General features: G+C 44.0%; 1 protein-coding gene across 1 annotated transcript in view; it reads left to right on the top strand.

The window, feature by feature from the left end:
• Positions 1-1057: 1057 nt before the first annotated feature.
• The window catches only part of LOC109880593 (dentin sialophosphoprotein-like), a 42355-nt gene continuing 23944 nt past the window's right edge, over positions 1058-19468 (top strand). Inside the window, exons 1-2 of the mRNA XM_031799983.1 lie at positions 1058-1172; positions 18051-18301. Coding sequence (XP_031655843.1) covers positions 1134-1172; positions 18051-18301 — 290 coding nt within the window. The 5' untranslated portion in view covers positions 1058-1133. The remainder of the gene's footprint in view (positions 1173-18050; positions 18302-19468) is intronic.

The raw sequence follows: 19468 nt of genomic DNA on the forward strand, positions 1-19468 counted from the left end.
TCATAATGAAGGTAGTGATCTGTTAGTGATCTGTGGTCATAATGAAGGTAGTGATCTGTGGTCATAATGAAGGTAGTGATCTGTGGTCATAATGAATGTAGTGATCTGTTAGTGATCTGTGGCCATAATGAAGGTAGTAATCTGTGGTCATAATGAAGGTAGTGATCTGTGGTCATAATGAAGGGAGTGATCTGTGGTCATAATGAAGGTAGTGATCTGTGGTCATAATGAATGTAGTGATCTGTGGTCATAATGAATGTAGTGATCTGTTAGTGATCTGTGGTCATAATGGAGGTAGTGATCTGTGGTCATAATGAAGGTAGTGATCTGTTAGTGATCTGTGGTCATAATGAAGGTAGTGATCTGTGGTCATAATGAATGTAGTGATCTGTTAGTGATCTGTGGCCATAATGAAGGTAGTGATCTGTGGTCATAATGAAGGTAGTGATCTGTGGTCATAATGAAGGGAGTGATCTGTGGTCATAATGAAGGTAGTGATCTGTGGTCATAATGAATGTAGTGATCTGTTAGTGATCTGTTAGTGAGCTATGGTCATCATGAAGGTAGTGATCTGTTAGTGATCTGTGGTCATAATGAAGGTAGTGATCCGTTAGTGATCTGTCAGGCCGAAGGTAGTGATCTGTTAGTGATCCGTGGTTATAATGAAGGTAGTGACCTGTTCGTGATCTGTGGTCATAATGAAGGTAGTGATCTGTTAGTGATCTGTGGTCATAATGAATGTAGTGATCATTTAGTGATCTGTGGCCATAATGAAGGTAGCGATCTGTTAGTGAGCTGCGGTCATAATGAAGGTAGTGATCTGTTAGTGATCTGTGGTCATAATGAAGGTAGTGATCTGTTAGTGATCTGTCAGGCTGAATGTAGTGATCCGTTGGTGATCTGTCAGGCTGAAGGTAGTGATCTGTTAGTGATCTGTGGTCATAATGAAGGTAATGATCTGTGGTCATAATGAATGATCTGTCAGGCTGAAGGTAGTGATCTGTTAGTGATCTGTGGTCGGGTTTGAAGGTGCTGCTGTGTTGCTGTGTTTCAGCCAGCTCCAGCTGATGTGACAGTGCTTTGGTTTGGGCACCACAGTCCTGCCTTCCTGCCCTGAAGCCCTCTGATCCACCATGGGGAATGAGAACAGCGTCATCGAGACTGAAGCACCGGTAAGACCAGGGATGGCAGAGACCGACTGATTGGCTGGTTAGCATAGGCTGCTACTACCAGCTATAATCTGTGCTGTTAGATGCTGATATCTTGTAGTCTGGTCCCAGGTCTGTTTCTGCCGTGTAAGTGTTTGTGTGTATGGTATTTTGCTAATGCATTTTGGATAGAAAAACCTGTTGTTTTGGACATTTAATTTCTCCAACCCTGCACTAACCCATCTGAAAATCAACACATCCAGTGATTTCCCTGGAGGAGGGGGGGGGGGGGGGTATTACAGTCTGTCTGTAGACTAGTATCAGGGTCTGTCTGTAGAGAGGATTGATGATGGGTGGTAGACTAGTATCAGGGTCTGTCTGTAGAGAGGATTGGTGATGGGTGGTAGACTAGTATCAGGGTCTGTCTGTAGAGAGGATTGATGATGGGTGGTAGACTAGTATCAGGGTCTGTCTGTAGAGAGGATTGGTGATGGGTGGTAGACTAGTATCAGGGGCTGTCTGTAGAGAGGATTGGTGATGGGTGGTAGACTAGTATCAGGGGCTGTCTGTAGAGAGGATTGGTGATGGGTGGTAGACTAGTATCAGGGTCTGTCTGTAGAGAGGATTGGTGATGGGTGGTAGACTAGTATCAGGGGCTGTCTGTAGAGAGGATTGGTGATGGGTGGTAGACTAGTATCAGGGGCGGTCTGTAGAGAGGATTGGTGATGGGTGGTAGACTAGTATCAGGGTCTGTCTGTAGAATAGTATTGGGGTCTGTCTGTAGAATAGTATCAGGGTCTGTCTGTAGAGAGGATTGGTGATGGGTGGTAGACTAGTATCAGGGTCTGTCTGTAGAGAGGATTGGTGATGGGTGGTAGACTAGTATCAGGGTCTGTCTGTAGAGAGGATTGGTGATGGGTGGTAGACTAGTATCAAGGTCTGTCTGTAGAGAGGATTGATGATGGGTGGTAGACTAGTATCAGGGTCTGTCTGTAGAGAGGATTGGTGATGGGTGGTAGACTAGTATCAGGGTCTGTCTGTAGAGAGGATTGATGATGGGTGGTAGACTAGTATCAGGGTCTGTCTATAGAGAGGATTGGTGATGGGTGGTAGACTAGTATCAGGGTCTGTCTGTAGAGAGGATTGATGATGGGTGGTAGACTAGTATCAGGGTCTGTCTGTAGAGAGGATTGGTGATGGGTGGTAGACTAGTATCAGGGGCTGTCTGTAGAGAGGATTGGTGATGGGTGGTAGACTAGTATCAGGGTCTGTCTGTAGAGAGGATTGGTGATGGGTGGTAGACTAGTATCGGGGTCTGTCTGTAGAATAGTATCAGGGTCTGTAGAGAGGATTGGTGATGGGTGGTAGACTAGTATCAGGGTCTGTCTGTAGAGAGGATTGGTGATGGGTGGTAGACTAGTATCAGGGTCTGTCTGTAGAGAGGATTGGTGATGGGTGGTAGACTAGTATCAGGGGCTGTCTGTAGAGAGGATTGGTGATGGGTGGTAGACTAGTATCAGGGGCTGTCTGTAGAGAGGATTGGTGATGGGGGTAGACTAGTATCAGGGGCTGTCTGTAGAGAGGATTGGTGATGGGTGGTAGACTAGTATCAGGGTCTGTCTGTAGAGAGGATTGGTGATGGGTGGTAGACTAGTATCAGGGGCTGTCTGTAGAGAGGATTGGTGATGGGTGGTAGACTAGTATCAGGGTCTAGTATCAGGGGCTGTCTGTAGAGAGGATTGGTGATGGGGGGTAGACTAGTATCAGGGTCTAGTATCAGGGGCTGTCTGTTGAGAGGATTGGTGATGGGTGGTAGACTAGTATCAGGGGCTGTCTGTAGAGAGGATTGGTGATGGGGGGTAGAATAGTATCAGGGGCTGTCTGTAGAGAGGATTGGTGATGGGTGGTAGACTAGTATCAGGGGCTGTCTGTAGAAAGGATTGGTGATGGGTGGTAGACTAGTATCAGGGTCAATTATCAGGGGCTGTTTGTAGAGAGGATTGGTGATGGGGGTTAGACTAGTATCAGGGTCTAGTATCAGGGGCTGTCTGTAGAGAGGATTGGTGATGGGTGGTAGACTAGTATCAGGGGCTGTCTGTAGAGAGGATTGGTGATGGGGGGTAGAATAGTATCAGGGGCTGTCTGTAGAGAGGATTGGTGATGGGTGGTAGACTAGTATCAGGGGCTGTCTGTAGAGAGGATTGGTGATGGGTGGTAGACTAGTATCAGGGTCTAGTATCAGGGTCTGTCTGTAGAGAGGATTGATGATGGGTGGTAGACTAGTATCAGGGGCTGTCTGTAGAAAGGATTGGTGATGGGTGGTAGACTAGTATCAGGGGCTGTCTGTAGAGAGGATTGGTGATGGGTGGTAGACTAGTATCAGGGGCTGTCTGTAGAAAGGATTGGTGATGGGTGGTAGACTAGTATCAGGGGCTGTCTGTAGAGATGATTGGTGATGGGTGGTAGACTAGTATCAGGGTCTAGTATCAGGGGCTGTCTGTAGAGAGGATTGGTGATGGGGGGTAGACTAGTATCAGGGTCTGTCTGTAGAGAGGATTGGTGATGGGTGGTAGACTAGTATCAGGGGCTGTCTGTAGAGAGGATTGGTGATGGGTGGTAGACTAGTATCAGGGGCTGTCTGTAGAGAGGATTGGTGATGGGTGGTAGACTAGTATCAGGGGCTGTCTGTAGAGAGGATTGGTGATGGGTGGTAGACTAGTATCAGGGGCTGTCTGTAGAGAGGATTGGTGATGGGTGGTAGACTAGTATCAGGGGCTGTCTGTAGAAAGGATTGGTGATGGGTGGTAGACTAGTATCAGGGTCTAGTATCAGGGGCTGTCTGTAGAGAGGATTGGTGATGGGTGGTAGACTAGTATCAGGGGCTGTCTGTAGAAAGGATTGGTGATGGGTGGTAGACTAGTATCAGGGGCTGTCTGTAGAGAGGATTGGTGATGGGTGGTAGACTAGTATCAGGGTCTAGTATCAGGGGCTGTCTGTAGAGAGGATTGGTGATGGGGGGTAGACTAGTATCAGGGTCTGTCTGTAGAGAGGATTGATGATGGGTGGTAGACTAGTATCAGGGGCTGTCTGGCGAAAGGATTGGCGATGGGTGGTAGACTAGTATCAGGGGCTGTCTGTAGAGAGGATTGGTGATGGGTGGTAGACTAGTATCAGGGGCTGTCTGTAGAAAGGATTGGTGATGGGTGGTAGACTAGTATCAGGGGCTGTCTGTAGAGAGGATTGGTGATGGGTGGTAGACTAGTATCAGGGGCTGTCTGTAGAGAGGATTGGTGATGGGTGGTAGACTAGTATCAGGGGCTGTCTGTAGAGAAGATTGGTGATGGGTGGTAGACTAGTATCAGGGGCTGTCTGTAGAGAGGATTGGTGATGGGTGGTAGACTAGTATCAGGGGCTGTCTGTAGAGAAGATTGGTGATGGGTGGTAGACTAGTATCCTACACAATGAAGAAAAAGCCCAGCAGAGGTCAGTGTGGGATGGTGTGTGTGTCAGTGTGTGTGTACGGGGGGATGGTGTGTGTGTCAATGTGTGTGTACGGGGGATGGTGTGTGTGTCAGTGTGTGTGTACGGGGGATGGTGTGTGTGTCAGTGTGTGTGTACGGGGGATGGTGTGTGTGTCAGTGTGTGTGTACGGGGGATGGTGTGTGTGTGTGAGTGAGTGTGACTTACTGACTTTGTGTGTATATGTGTTTATTTATGCGTGTCTCTGTGTGTATTTATGTGTGTGTGTATTTATGTATGCTTGCGTGTGTGTGTGTGTGTGTTTGTATTTCTACGTGTGTGTGTGTGTCTGAGTGTGTATTTGTGCGACTGACTGAGTGTGTCTGTCTCAGAGCCAAAGCCTCATCGTGTGTAACCCGAAACCCTCTTAGGGGGTGACTCTGTGGTTGACTCTTGGCCCATTTCCCATCATTCACCTGCAGAGTGTGTATATGTGTGTGTGTATATGTGTGCGCGTGCGTGTGTGTTATTGTGCGTGCTGCCCTCAAGTCCCTCAACAGCAGGAAGACACACAGCCGAGGAGAGCGAGGTAGGGAGGGAGGGAGGGAGGTAGGGAGGGAGGGAGGGAGGTAGGTAGGGAGGGAGGGAGGGAGGGAGGGAGGTAGGGAGGGAGGGAATGGGGAGGGAGGGAGGGAGAATGGGGAGGGAGGGAGGGAATGGGGAGGGAGGGAGGGAATGGGGAGGGAGGGAGGGAATGGGGAGGGAGGGAATGGGGAGGGAGGGAGGGAATGGGGAGGAGATACAGTTTAAGTAGAAGGAGAGGGGAATTCACAGGACTTCCTTCTTAGCCAATCAGACACTCTCTAACCAGTAGTGTGTTACCCAGTCAGTGTCTATCTTGCTGTTAGGTAGCCTGCTGTTACACTGGACTGTTCTACTGTAGAACCTCTTCTGGTTGTTAGGTAGCCTGCTGTTACACTGGACTGTTCTACCGTAGAACCTCTTCTGGTTGTTAGGTAGCCTGCTGTTACACTGGACTGTTCTACCGTAGAACCTCTTCTGGTTGTTAGATAGCCTGCTGTTACACTGGACTGTTCTACTGTAGAACCTCTTCTGGTTGTTAGGTAGCCTGCTGTTACACTGGACTGTTCTACTGTAGAACCTCTTCTGGTTGTTAGGTAGCCTGCTGTTACACTGGACTGTTCTACTGTAGAACCTCTTCTGGTTGTTAGGTAGCCTGCTGTTACACTGAACTGTTCTACTATAGAACCTCTTCTGGTTGTTAGGTAGCCTGCTGTTACACTGGACTGTTCTACTATAGAACCTCTTCTGGTTGTTAGGTAGCCTGCTGTTACACTGGACTGTTCTACTATAGAACCTCTTCTGGTTGTTAGGTAGCCTGCTGTTACACTGGACTGTTCTACTATAGAACCTCTTCTGGTTGTTAGGTAGCCTGCTGTTACACTGGACTGTTCTACTATAGAACCTCTTCTGGTTGTTAAGTAGCCTGCTGTTATACTGGACTGTTCTACTATAGAACCTCTTCTGGTTGTTAGGTAGCCTGCTGTTACACTGGACTGTTCTACTGTAGAACCTCTTCTGGTTGTTAGGTAAGCCTGCTGTTACACTGGACTGTTCTACTGTAGAACCTCTTCTGGTTGTTAGGTAGCCTGCTGTTACACTGGACTGTTCTACTGTAGAACCTCTTCTGGTTGTTAGGTAGCCTGCTGTTACACTGGACTGTTCTACTGTAGAACCTCTTCTGGTTGTTAGGTAGCCTGCTGTTACACTGGACTGTTCTACTGTAGAACCTTTTCTGGTTGTTAGGTAGCCTGCTGTTACACTGGACTGTTCTACTGTAGAACCTCTTCTGGTCGTTAGGTAGCCTGCTGTTACACTGGACTGTTCTACCGTAGAACCTCTTCTGGTTGTTAGGTAGCCTGCTGTTACACTGGACTGTTCTACTATAGAACCTCTTCTGGTAGTTAGGTAGCCTGCTGTTACACTGGACCGTTCTACTATAGAACCTCTTCTGGTTGTTAGGTAGCCTGCTGTTACACTGGACTGTTCTACTATAGAAACTCTTCTGGTTGTTAGGTAGCCTGCTGTTACACTGGACCGTTCTACTATAGAACCTCTTCTGGTTGTTAGGTAGCCTGCTGTTACACTGGACTGTTCTACCGTAGAACCTCTTCTGGTTGTTAGGTAGCCTGCTGTTACACTGGACTGTTCTACCATAGAACCACTTCTGGTTGTTAGGTAGCCTGCTGTTACACTGGACTGTTCTACTGTAGAACCTCTTCTGGTCGTTAGGTAGTCTGCTGTTACACTGGACTGTTCTACTGTAGAACCTCTTCTGGTTGTTAGGTAGCCTGCTGTTACACTGGACTGTTCTACTGTAGAACCTTTTCTTGCCGTTCTCCTCTCTACAGTCTAGCTGGCTGGCTGCCTGCACAGATTAGCACGCACCGCAACACAACGACCCATGGAGGGTCATTGAAATCTAACAGGAGAGCGTCACAAAGGAGAAGAGGAGGGGGAGGAGAGGGAGGGAGTTAGCTGAGTCAGGGGAGGAGAGGCAGGGAGAACATCAGCAGCGACACACGGCATGTGTTGCAGCATGTCAGTGCCTCTGTTATCATCAGCCAGGATCATAGCACCCGGCCCTAACGTAAAGGGGAGGAGCCGGACCACTTCTACCACTGTGTGACTACAGCTGTACTGCAGACTACTGTGGACCGCGACCTTCACTATCTGTCTGTCTATCGGCTCACTGGGTAAGTCAGGGTAGAGATGGGCTAACATATCCTGGAGGGGTGTTTGTGTGTGAGTGAGTGAGTGATAGAAACAGATTGTGTGTGTGTGTGTGTGTGTGTGTGTGTGTGTGTGTGTGTGTGTGTGTGTGTGAGAGAAAATGTGTTTGCGTGTGTGTGTGAGTGAGTGATAGAAACAGATCATGTGTGTGTGTGTGTGTGTGTGTGTGTGTGTGTGTGTGTGTGTGAGTGTTTGTGCCTACGTGCTCTTGCTTACGCTTGTAGAGGCTTCCTCCAGAGTGAATATTTGAGAGATGTGCTGGTCACCGTACTATCAACAGTAGTCTAATGTATGGGACTTTATCAACAGTAGTCTAATGTATGGGACTTTATCAACAGTAGTCTAATGTATAGGACTTTATCAACAGTAGTCTAATGTATTGGACTTTATCAACAGTAGTCTAATGTATGGGACTTTATCAACAGTAGTCTAATGTATGGGACTTTATCACCAGTAGTCTAATGTATGGGACTTTATCAACAGTAGTCTAATGTATGGGACTTCAACAACAGTAGTCTAATGTATGGGACTTTATCACCAGTAGTCTAATGTATGGGACTTTATCAACAGTAGTCTAATGTATGGGACTTCAACAACAGTAGTCTAATGTATGGGACTTTATCAACAGTAGTCTAATGTATGGGACTTTATCAACAGTAGTCTAATGTATGGGACTTTAACAACAGTAGTCTAATGTATGGGACTTTAACAACAGTAGTCTTAGCAGCCAGTCTGTAATGTACGGGACTTCAGTGAACCTCTGAAGGGGGTTTAGTTAGTCCACTGTTCCACCCCAGTGAACCTCTAAGGGTCAGTAAGCAAGCAGCGAGCCGACAATCCTTTAAAGAGAACAACAATGGCTGCCAGATGGACGTACACTTAAAGGCGTCAATGCATCGTCACCTGCCCACGTTGCCCTCTCCAGACGTCTTGTTTCCATGGAGACGTGAGGAAGGAAAAAGGCTTTAACTTGGCAGGGGGAGGAGGGGGAAACTGATCTTTGAGCTTTCAAAACTTTCAAGTCAGTTGTTAGTGTGTAGAGCAGGAAGTGATCCATTGTGGTACTGGCATATCTGATTGGGGTTTTGAGGACAGGGTGACAGTTTAGGGACTATAAATAATTGTTAAATAAATCATTGTTAAAGAGATAAATAATTGTTTTAGTTTGAAGACTCCTGTCTGTTTTCCGTAGAGGTTTGTGAGGTTGAGGGAGGCTTTAACTTTGCGTTTGGACACTTTTAGGCCCTATATGTTTCGGCTTACTTTTCAGAGACATTTTGTTGTTGTCTGACTTCTTCTTCGTCTATTGTTCGTGTTCTTTATTTCTTTTTCTTTATGTCAAACCATTGAGACTGAGTCAGAAGAGGACACCCTGCCCTGTTAGTTAGCTGTGGGGAGCTATAGCTAGCTCGCTGTTGTCTATGGAATTAGATTGGTTGCTTTTGTGGTGTTTTTTTATTAGCATTAGCCTAGCATGGTTGGTTAGACAGAGATGCATTGGAATAGAATAAGAGTAGAATATAATTCGCCGGAGTTTAGCTAGCTTTACACCTGTTTTTTTGGATAGTGTTTTTTTTTTTTTACCTCACAAAACCACCTGAACAATAGTATTTTTCTCTTGCAGCCACCATCCCTAAGTGTCTGTGGGGTTGCAGGTAGAACACACCTGACCTCTGTGCTACCCTTGTTCATCATGAACCACCATCTAAAGGGAAGAATGCCTCTTCTAAACTACCGGCGCTCTAGTTAGGTCCTAACAGTGTGAGAAGACATTGGAGATGGAAGGTAACACTGCACTCTGACAGCACCTTCAGAAAGTATTCCACACCCCTGGACTTGTTCCACATTTTTTTGTTGTCGTGTTACAAACCTGAATTTAAAATGAATTAAATGTAGATTGTAGAATTGTAGAAATGTAGAATGTAGATTTTGGTCACACAATACCCCGTAATTGTCCACGCTGGTATGAATGATTCGGGAGACAGACGAAGGAATGCGTAATAGTTTTTATTTATTTTTTATTGTACCCAAATGATGTCGTGTCGTGTAAAGACACGGGGACGAAGACCAAACAAACACAGAACAAAAACACAGGGTTGAAACCCAAAACAAAAGAGCCGAGGAGAACCTCGAATAAATAACACACGCCGCACAATGATTAACACCACGGAACGAGACCCGTAATCATCTGCGCAATCCACAAGGGCACGAAAGCCCAAAAACACACAGCACAGGTACTCACACGCACCAACGGACATTGTAACAATAACAGACAAGACCAATGGAAACCAAAGGGCACATTTATACAAGTATTCATCCGTGGGAATTAGGGGACAGGTGTGCGTAATGGATGTTCCGGAGGGATCCGTGACAGTTACAAAGTGGAATTTTGTTTAATAGAACAGTTTATAAATGAAAAGCTGAAATGTCTTGAGTCAATAAATATTCAACCTATTTGTTAAGTTAAATAAAAATGTGCATAACTAATCGAATAATAAGTTACATGAACTCTGTGTTCCATATTAGGGGTTAATATGATTTTTGAATGGCTACCCCATCTTTGTACCCCACACATACAATTATCTGTAAGGCCCCTTAGTCAAGTAGGGAATTTAAAGTACAGATTCAACCACAAAGACCAGGGAGGTGTTTTCAATGCCTCGCAAATAAGGACACCGATTGGTACATGTGTAAAACACCGCTACCCGGGGCGGCAGGGTAGCCTAGTGGTTAGAGCGTTGGACTAGTAACCGGAAGGTTGCAAGTTCAAACCCCCGAGCTGACAAGGTACAAATCTGTCGTTCTGCCCCTGAACAGGCAGTTAACCCACTGTTCCTAGGCCGTCATTGAAAATAAGAATTTGTTCTTAACTGACTTGCCGAGTTAAATAAAGGTTAAATAAATATAAAAAATATAAAAAAATAATAATAATTCAAAAGCAGACGCTGAATATCCCTTTGAGTATGGTGAAGTTATTAATTACACTTTGGATGGTGCATCAACACACCCAGTCACTACAAAGGTACAGGCATCCTTCCTAACTCAGTTGTCGGAGAGGAAGGAAACCACTTCGGGATTTCACCATGAGGCTAACAGTGATTTTGAAATAGTTTAATGGCTGTGAGAAGAGGAAACTGAGGATGGATCAACAACATTGTAGTTACTCCACAATACTAACCTTAATGACGGAGTGAAAAGAAGGAAGCTTGTGCAGAGTGAAAATATTCCAAATCATGCATCCTGTTTACAACAAGGCACTAAAGTAATACTGAAAAACATCTGTCAAAGAAACACAACACATCACTGAGTACCGCTCTTCATATTTTCAAGCGTGGTGGTGGCTGCATCATGTTATGGGTATGCTTGGACTGTTGGATATAGTCACGCAAAGGACTGGTCTATATAGTTATATAAAGGACTGGTCTATGTAGTTATGTAAAGGACTGGTCTATGTAGTTATATAAAGGACTGGTCTATATAGTTATGTAAAGGACTGGTCTATATAGTTATATAAAGGACTGGTCTATGTAGTTATATAAAGGACTGGTCCATATAGTCACACCAAATCAGGCGAAGGGCTGGTGAGACAAGGCAGGGATCAGCAAAAGGTAGAGATAAGTGTTGTTGATTTTTTGTTGTTGTTGTTGGTATTGAACACATTTAGGCCGAGCCATCTCGTACTCATACTTTTCTATACGGCAATTGAATTCCATAGGTAGTACACATGACTGTATACCGTGTGGACTGTGACACAACGTTGACCTGTGAGGATAAGCGAAGAACAAGTTGACCTATGACCACATGTCACATGATCTGCTTGTTAGCTAGGATAGCTAGCACTAATGGGTTTTCTTCTGTGTGTACGGCTAACGTTACTGTGGCCTGACCTTTAGCCACGTGCTGTGGTGGTGTGTGTGTTTTGGTATGGCTCTCTCCTCTATCTCCGTCGTTCTGTCATTGTGCAAGAAACACAGCATGAGATGATATAGAGTCACATTCATACGGTATATAAACATACTACATACAGTATATAAACATACTACATACAGTATATAAACATACTACATACAGTATATAAACATACTACATACAGTATATAAACATACTACATACAGTATATAGTTGAAGTTGGAAGTTTACATACACTTTAGGAAAATACATTTAAACTCAGTTTTTCGCAATTCCTGACATTTAATCATTTAGTAAAAATTCCCTGTCTTAGGTCAGTTAGGATCACCACTTTTATTTTAAGAATGTGAAATGTCAGAATAATAGTAGAGAGAATCATTTATTTCAGCTTTTATTTCTTTCATCACATTCCCAGTGGGTCAGAAGTTTACATACACTCAATTACTATTTGAAAACATTACCTTTAAATTGTTTAACTTGGGTCAAACGTTTCGGGTAGCCTTCCACAAACTTCCCACAATAAGTTGGGTGAATTTTGGCCCATTCCTCCTGACAGAGCTGGTGTAACTGAATCAGGTTTGTAGGCCTCCTTGCTCGCACACGCTTTTTCAGTTCTGCCTACAAAATTTATATGGGATTGAGGTCAGGGCTTTATGATGACCACTCCAATACCTTGACTTTGATGTCCTTAAGCCATTTTGCCACAACTTTGGCGGTATTCTTGGGGTCATTGTCCATTTGGAAGTATTCTTGGGATCATTGTCCATTTGGAAGAGCCGTTTGCAACCAAGCTTTATTAACCTTCTAACTGATGTCTTGAGATGTTGCCTCAATATATCCACATAATTTTCCTTCCTCATGATGCCATCTATTTTGTGAAGTGCACCAGCCCCTCCTGCAGCAAAGCACCCCACAACATGATGCTGACACCCCCGTGCTTCAGGGTTGGAATGGTCATTATGGACAAACAGTTCTATTTTTGTTTCATCAGACCAGAGGACATTTCTCCATAAAGTGCGATCTCTGTCCCCATGTGCAGTTGCAAACCGCAGTCTGGCTTTTTTATGGCGGTTTTAGAGCAGTGGCTTCTTCCTTGCTGAGCGGCCTTTCAGGTTATGTCGTTACAGGACTCGTTTTACTGTAGATATAGATACTTTTGTACCTGTTTCCTCCAGCATCTTCACAAGGTCCTTTGCTGTTGTTCTGGGATTGATTTGCACTTTTCGCACCAAAGTACGTTCATCTCTAGGAGACAGAACACGTCTCATTCTTGAGCGGTATGATGGCTGTGTGGTCCCATGGTGTTTATACTTGAGTACTGTTGTTTGTACAGATGAACGTGGTACCTTCAGGCGTTTCAAAATTGCTCCCAAGGATGAACCAGACTTGTGGAGGTCTACACATTTTTTTCTGAGGTCTTGACTTATTTCTTTAGATTTCCCCATGATGTCAAGCAAAGAGGCACTGAGTGTGAAGGTAGGCCTTGAAATACAATATATCCACAGGTACACCTGCAATTGACTCAAATTATGTCAATTAGCCTATCAGAAGCTTCTAAAGCCATGACATAATTTTCTGGAATTTTCCAAGCTGTTTAAAGGCACAGTCAACTTAGTGTATGTAAACTTCTGACCCACTGCAATTGTGATAAAGCTAAATATTTGTGAAATAATCTGTCTGTAAACAATTGTTGGAAAAATTACCCATATAAGAGCTTTGCACACCTGGATTGTGCTATATTTGACCATTTTTCTTTTCAAATTCTTCATGCTCTGTCAAGGTGTTAGAGATCATGGCTAGACAGCCATTTTCATTCACCGTCTTCTTGGTAAGCATCTCGAGTGTAGATTTGGCCTACTCAGCTGGGGGATTTGAACTTGCAACCTTTTGATTGCTAGTCCAACACTCTCACCACTAGGCTACCCTGCCGCACCAACTCTGGTGGTTCCTTGGAGGGATCCATCGTTGCGGAGCTGGTCTGAGTCTGCTGGCTCAGCCATGGCCAGTTCGTCCTATCACGACTCAGGATGTGACGTAGATGCAGACACCGGAGGTGGATAGTTCGTGTTCTCAGAATATTTATTATAACAAAAAGAGCAGGCAAAGGGCAGGTCGAGGGCAGGCAGAGGTTCGTAATCCAAGGCAGAGTCAATCAGGGACAGAACGGCAGGCGGGCTCAGGGTCAGGTAGAACGGTCAGGAACCGGGAAGACTAGAAAACAAGAACTTGAGAAGAGGAGAAACAGGAAACACGCTGGTAAGACCTGAGAAAACAAGAAGAACTGGCAACAGCAGACAGAAAACGCAGGTATAAATACACAGGGGATAATGGGGAGAAATAGGAGACACCTGAGTGGGGGGGTGGAGACAAGCACAAGACAGGTGAAACAAGTAGAGTACAGGTAACCTAACTACAATAAAGACAGGTGAAACAAGTGGAGTACAGGTAACCTAACTACAATAAAGACAGGTGAAACAAGTAGAGTACAGGTAACCTAACTACAATAAAGACAGGTGAAACAAGTAGAGTACAGGTAACCTAACTACAATAAAGACAGGTGAAACAAGTCATTAGAGTAACCTAAGTAACCTAACTACAATAAAGACAGGTGAAACAAGTCATTAGAGTAACCTAGGTAACCTAACTACAATAAAGACAGGTGAAACAGGTCATTTGAGTAACCTAGGTAACCTAACTACAGTAAAGGATGATACTGTTTCATCAGGAAACCACAAAGATGAAGTAAACTAATGTATTTGCTGAATTCACGTAATGTTTGCTATTTCATGCAACCACAGAATATAAAGAAGCTTAACATAACATTTTGTATTCGCATTTCGCGAAAGAAAGTTAAGAGATATCATCGCCGCAAAGTAAAGAGACTGGGTGTGTAAGTATGATAATATACACACACACACACACACACACACACACACACACACACACACACACACACACACACACACACACACACACACACACACACACACACACACCGGCACATGTAACACCACTTGACATGAGTACTGCTTGGTATCCGACCACAAGGCGCTACAGAAGGTAGTTCGTACAGCCCAGTACATCACCGGGGCCAAGCTTCCTGCCATCCAGGACCTCTATACCAGGCGGTGTCAGAGGAAGGCCCAGTACGTCACCAGGGCCAAGCTTCCTGCCATCCAGGACCTCTATACCAGGCGGTGTCAGAGGAAGGCCCAGTACATCACCGGGGCCAAGCTTCCTGCCATCCAGGACCTCTATACCAGGCGGTGTCAGAGGAAGGCCCAGTACGTCACCGGGGCCAAGCTTCCTGCCATCCAGGACCTCTACACCAGGCGGTGTCAGAGGAAGGCCCAGTACGTCACCAGGGCCAAGCTTCCTACCATCCAGGACCTCTACACCAGGCGGTGTCAGAGGAAGGCCCAGTACGTCACCGGGGCCAAGCTTCCTGCCATCCAGGACCTCTATACCAGGCGGTGTCAGAGGAAGGCCCAGTACGTCACCAGGGCCAAGCTTCCTGCCATCCAGGACCTCTATACCAGGCGGTGTCAGAGGAAGGCCCTAAAAATTGTCAAAGACTCCAGCCACCCTAGTCATAGACTGTTTTCTCTGCTACAGCACGGCAAGCGGTACCGGAGCGCCAAGTCTAGGTCAGATTCTACCTCCAAGTCGTATGACTGCTGAACAATGAATCAAATGGCCACCCAGACGATTTACATTGACCCCTCCATTTTGTTGTTGTTGCTGCTACTCTCTGTTTATTATCTATGCATTAGTCACTTTAGCCCTACCTACATGTACTCTCTGTTTATTATCTATGCATAGTCACTTTAGCCCTACCTACATGTACATTTATTAATTATGATTTATTTAACCTTTATTTAACTAGGTACGTCAGTTAAGATGACGGACTACACCACGCTGGGCCAATTGTGCGTCTCCCTATGGGACTCCCGATCACGGTCGGATGTGATACAGCCTGGATTCGAACCAGGGACTGTAGTGACGCCTCTTGCGCTGAGATGCAGTGCCTTAGACCGATGCGTCACTCGGGAGCCCATTGGAGTACATAGTACGTCAATTACATCAAATAACCTGTACCCCCCCCGCACGTTGACTTGGTACCGGTATCCCCCGCACGTTAACTTGGTACCGGTACCAAGTTAACGTGCAGGGGGTACCGGTACCAAGTTAACGTGCGGGGGATACCGGTACCAAGTCAACCCCCCCGCACGTTGACTTGGTACCGGTACCCCCCTCACGTTAACTTGGTACCGGTACCCCCTGCACGTTGACTTGGTACCGGTACCCCCCGCGGCAGGTAGCTTAGTGGTTAGAGCGTTGGGCCAGTAACCGAAAGGTTGCTGGATGGAATCCCCTGAGCTGACAAGGGGTACAGTGGGGAAAAAAAGTATTTAAAATACTTATTTTCCACCATAATTTGCAAATAAATTCATTAAAAATCCTACAATGTGATTTTCTGTATTTTTTTTCTTCTCATTTTGTCTGTCATAGTTGAAGTGTACCTATGATGAAAATTACAGGCCTCTCTCATCTTTTTAAGTGGGAGAACTTGCACAATTGGTGGCTGACTAAATATACTTTTTTTTGCCCCACTGTATGTGGATTCCCTTGTTGCCATGGCAGTCAAACCGGATCAGCTGGTCTCGGTAATAATGATCCACAACTCAAAGCTGGACATTTGGCTTTAGCATTTACCTCATTGTTCATTAGCTCAGTGGTGTGTACAGTAAGACTTACATAGAATCCTATTATAATGACATGGCTCGGTCCCCTAATGACAGCCTATTCCCCATGGGCCCTGGTCAAAGGCAGTGCACTGTGTTGGGAATAGGCTGCTGTTTCGGGAAGCAGACATTGTTCTTCAGCTCAAAAGTGTTTCACAAAGAATCCTAATGACTTTAGCAGGGTGGGAGAGTGTAAAGATGTCAATATATAAGTCTGTGGTTAAGGTTGATCCTCGGGGGCCTCCGTAGTTCATGCTTCATGCTTACTTGGTTGTCAGTCATTACAGAGAGGATATCCTACAGATGATGCTGCTTTAGCCTCAGAGAATGAGGTAAAGTAGTGCACTATGTAGGGAATAGGGTGCTATTTGGGACTGGGTGTGAGAGGCACACTCCTGTCATTATCCTGTCGGTGTTGCTATTTTAGTTTCAGAGAACAAAAACATAAACAGCCTTATGGCAAATATACAATATATACAATATATGTACAATATCTATACAATACATACAACATTTATACAACATTTACACAATATTTACAATATCTATGCAATATCTGTACAGTATATACAATATCTATATAATATATACAACATGTATACAATATTTACAACATGTATTTTAAAAAGTATACAATATGTACAATATTTACAATATTTTTACTATATAATATATACAACATTTATACAATATTTAGAATAGTTATACAATATATACAATATCTACACAATATATATACAATATCTATACAATATATGCAATATCTATACAATATATGCAATATCTATACAATATATGCAATATTTATACTATACAATATATATAACATTTATACAATATTTAGAATAGTTATACAATATATACAAAATCTATACAATATGTATACTATACAATATATACACTATTTATACAATATACACAATAGTTATACTATATTTAAAATATCTATACAATAGTTATACTATACAATATATACAAAATCTATACAATATGTATACTATACAATATATACACTATTTATACAATATACACAATAGTTATACTATATTTACAATATCTATACAATAGTTATACTATACAATATATACAAAATCTATACAATATGTATACTATACAATATATACACTATTTATACAATACACACAATAGTTATACTATATTTACAATATCTATACAATAGTTATACTATATTTACAATATCTATACAATAGTTATACTATATTTACAATATCTATACAATAGTTATACTATATTTACAATATCTATACAATAGTTATACTATATTTACAATATCTATACAATAGTTATACTATACAATATATACAAAATCTATACAACATAAATACAAACTGTCAGAGGGATCAAGTGGACTTTATGTTGTGCGTGGATTGAGGCCATACACGAGACATACACTCTAATGTTGCCATGTTAGTTGTGTGATCGTCAGTTGTGTGTCCTCCATAAAACAACATGCGCAGCAGAACATTTAATTGTACGTCAATTTGTTATGTACATTAGGTTGTATATTGCTTGAAATCATAATATACAATGTTCCCATATGAATAACAATAAAACACACTACGTACAGGAGACATTGAGCTCTACGGTGTGTTCTTTGATCCCATTGGGTAATGTAATGTAATCAAAAGTTGGCTCATTGGCAAATGATAAGGTTTGACAGAGTGGATTGGCCAACCTCACATTAGTCAACGCAAACTCGGCATTCTTTATTGTGTTTTAATAAAGGGTGTGTTTCTGCACAAACAGGCGGTGCTCGGTTGGCTTTATACCTGGTTCTGTGAATGTCCGGGGGTGGAGGCAGAACACAAAGGACATGGATGTTAGTTGAAGCACCGATCACTAGACTCAGCATTGGGCCTTGTCGTGTTTTAGGAACTCCAGTTTTTTTTTGAAAGCATGTTGACGACAGCTTCATTAATATAACTTGTGTTGTTGTTGTTGTTGTTTCCTCCAGGCTGAAGTCCACGCCGATAGAATCGACCAGAACGGAGAAAACAACACAGCAGATAACATAGTGGTCTGTACCAAGCCTCCAGCCTCAACCACAGAACAAGGGGTCGACCCCTTACAGGACGTCCCAGGGAGGAACACTGAGGAAGAGGAGGAGAAGAGGAGGAGAGATGAAGACGAGGATCTAGAGTTCCCTCACGACTTCCTGCCCAGCACAGACCTCAGCCTTGAACTCCACTGGGGGACTTCACTTGGGTAGGTGGCTTTGGTTTCGACCTGTTTGCTTGTACGTTCGTGCGCACGTAAGGTAAGTTAGGGTACGGTTAGGTAAGATAAGGGATAGGTAAGATAGGGTAAGGAAGGGTAAGGTAAGGGATATGCTAGGTAAGGTAGGATAGGGTAAGGTAAGGGATAGGCTAGGGTAAGGTAAGGTAAGGGATAAGTAAGGTAAGGTAAGGGATAGGCTAGGTAAGGTAGGGTAAGGAAGGGTAATGTAAGGGATATGCTAGGTAAGGTAGGATAGGGTAAGGTAAGGGATAGGCTAGGTAAGGTAAGGGATAGGCTAGGGTAAGGTAGGATAGGGTAAGGTAAGGGATAGGCTAGGTAAGGGATAGGTAAGGTTAGGTAAGGTTGGGTAAGGTTAGGTAAGGGATAGGTAAGGTTAGGTAAGGGATAGGTTAGGTAAGGTAGGATAGGGTTAGGAAAGGGATAGGTAAGGTAAGGTAAGGGATAGGCTAGGTAAGGTAGGATAGGGTAAGGTAAGGGATAGGTAAGGTAAGGGATATGCTAGGTAAGGCAAGGGATAGGTAAGGTAAGGTAAGGGATAGGCTAGGTAAGGTAGGATAGGGTAAGGTAAGGGATAGGCTAGGTAAGGTAAGGGATAGGTAAGGTAAGGGATATGCTAGGTAAGGCAAGGGATAGGTTAGGTAAGGTAGGATAGGGTAAGGGTAGGGATAGGTAAGGTAAGGTAAGGTAAGGGATAGGCTAGGTAAGGTAAGGGATAGGTAAGGTTAGGTAAGGGATAGGTAAGGTAAGATACGGGATAGGCTAGGTAAGGTAAGGGATAGGTAAGGTAAGGTAAGGGATAGGCTAGGTAAGGTAAGGGATAGGTAAGGTTAGGTAAGGGATCGGTAAGGTAAGATAAGGGATAGGCTATGTAAGGTAAGGGATAGGTAAGGTTAGGTAAGGGATAGGTAAGGTAAGATAAGGGATAGGCTAGGTAAGGTAAGGGATAGGTAAGGTAAGGTAAGGGATAGGCTAGGTAAGGTAAGGGATAGGTAAGGTTAGGTAAGGGATAGGTAAGGTAAGATAAGGGATAGGCTAGGTAAGGTAAGGGATAGGTAAGGTTAGGTAAGGGATAGGTAAGGTTAGGTAAGGGATAGGCTAGGTAAGGTAAGGGATAGGTAAGGTTAGGTAAGGGAT

The sequence above is a fragment of the Oncorhynchus kisutch genome, linkage group LG20 (genome assembly GCF_002021735.2).
Source record: "Oncorhynchus kisutch isolate 150728-3 linkage group LG20, Okis_V2, whole genome shotgun sequence".
Lineage (NCBI taxonomy): Eukaryota > Metazoa > Chordata > Actinopteri > Salmoniformes > Salmonidae > Oncorhynchus > Oncorhynchus kisutch.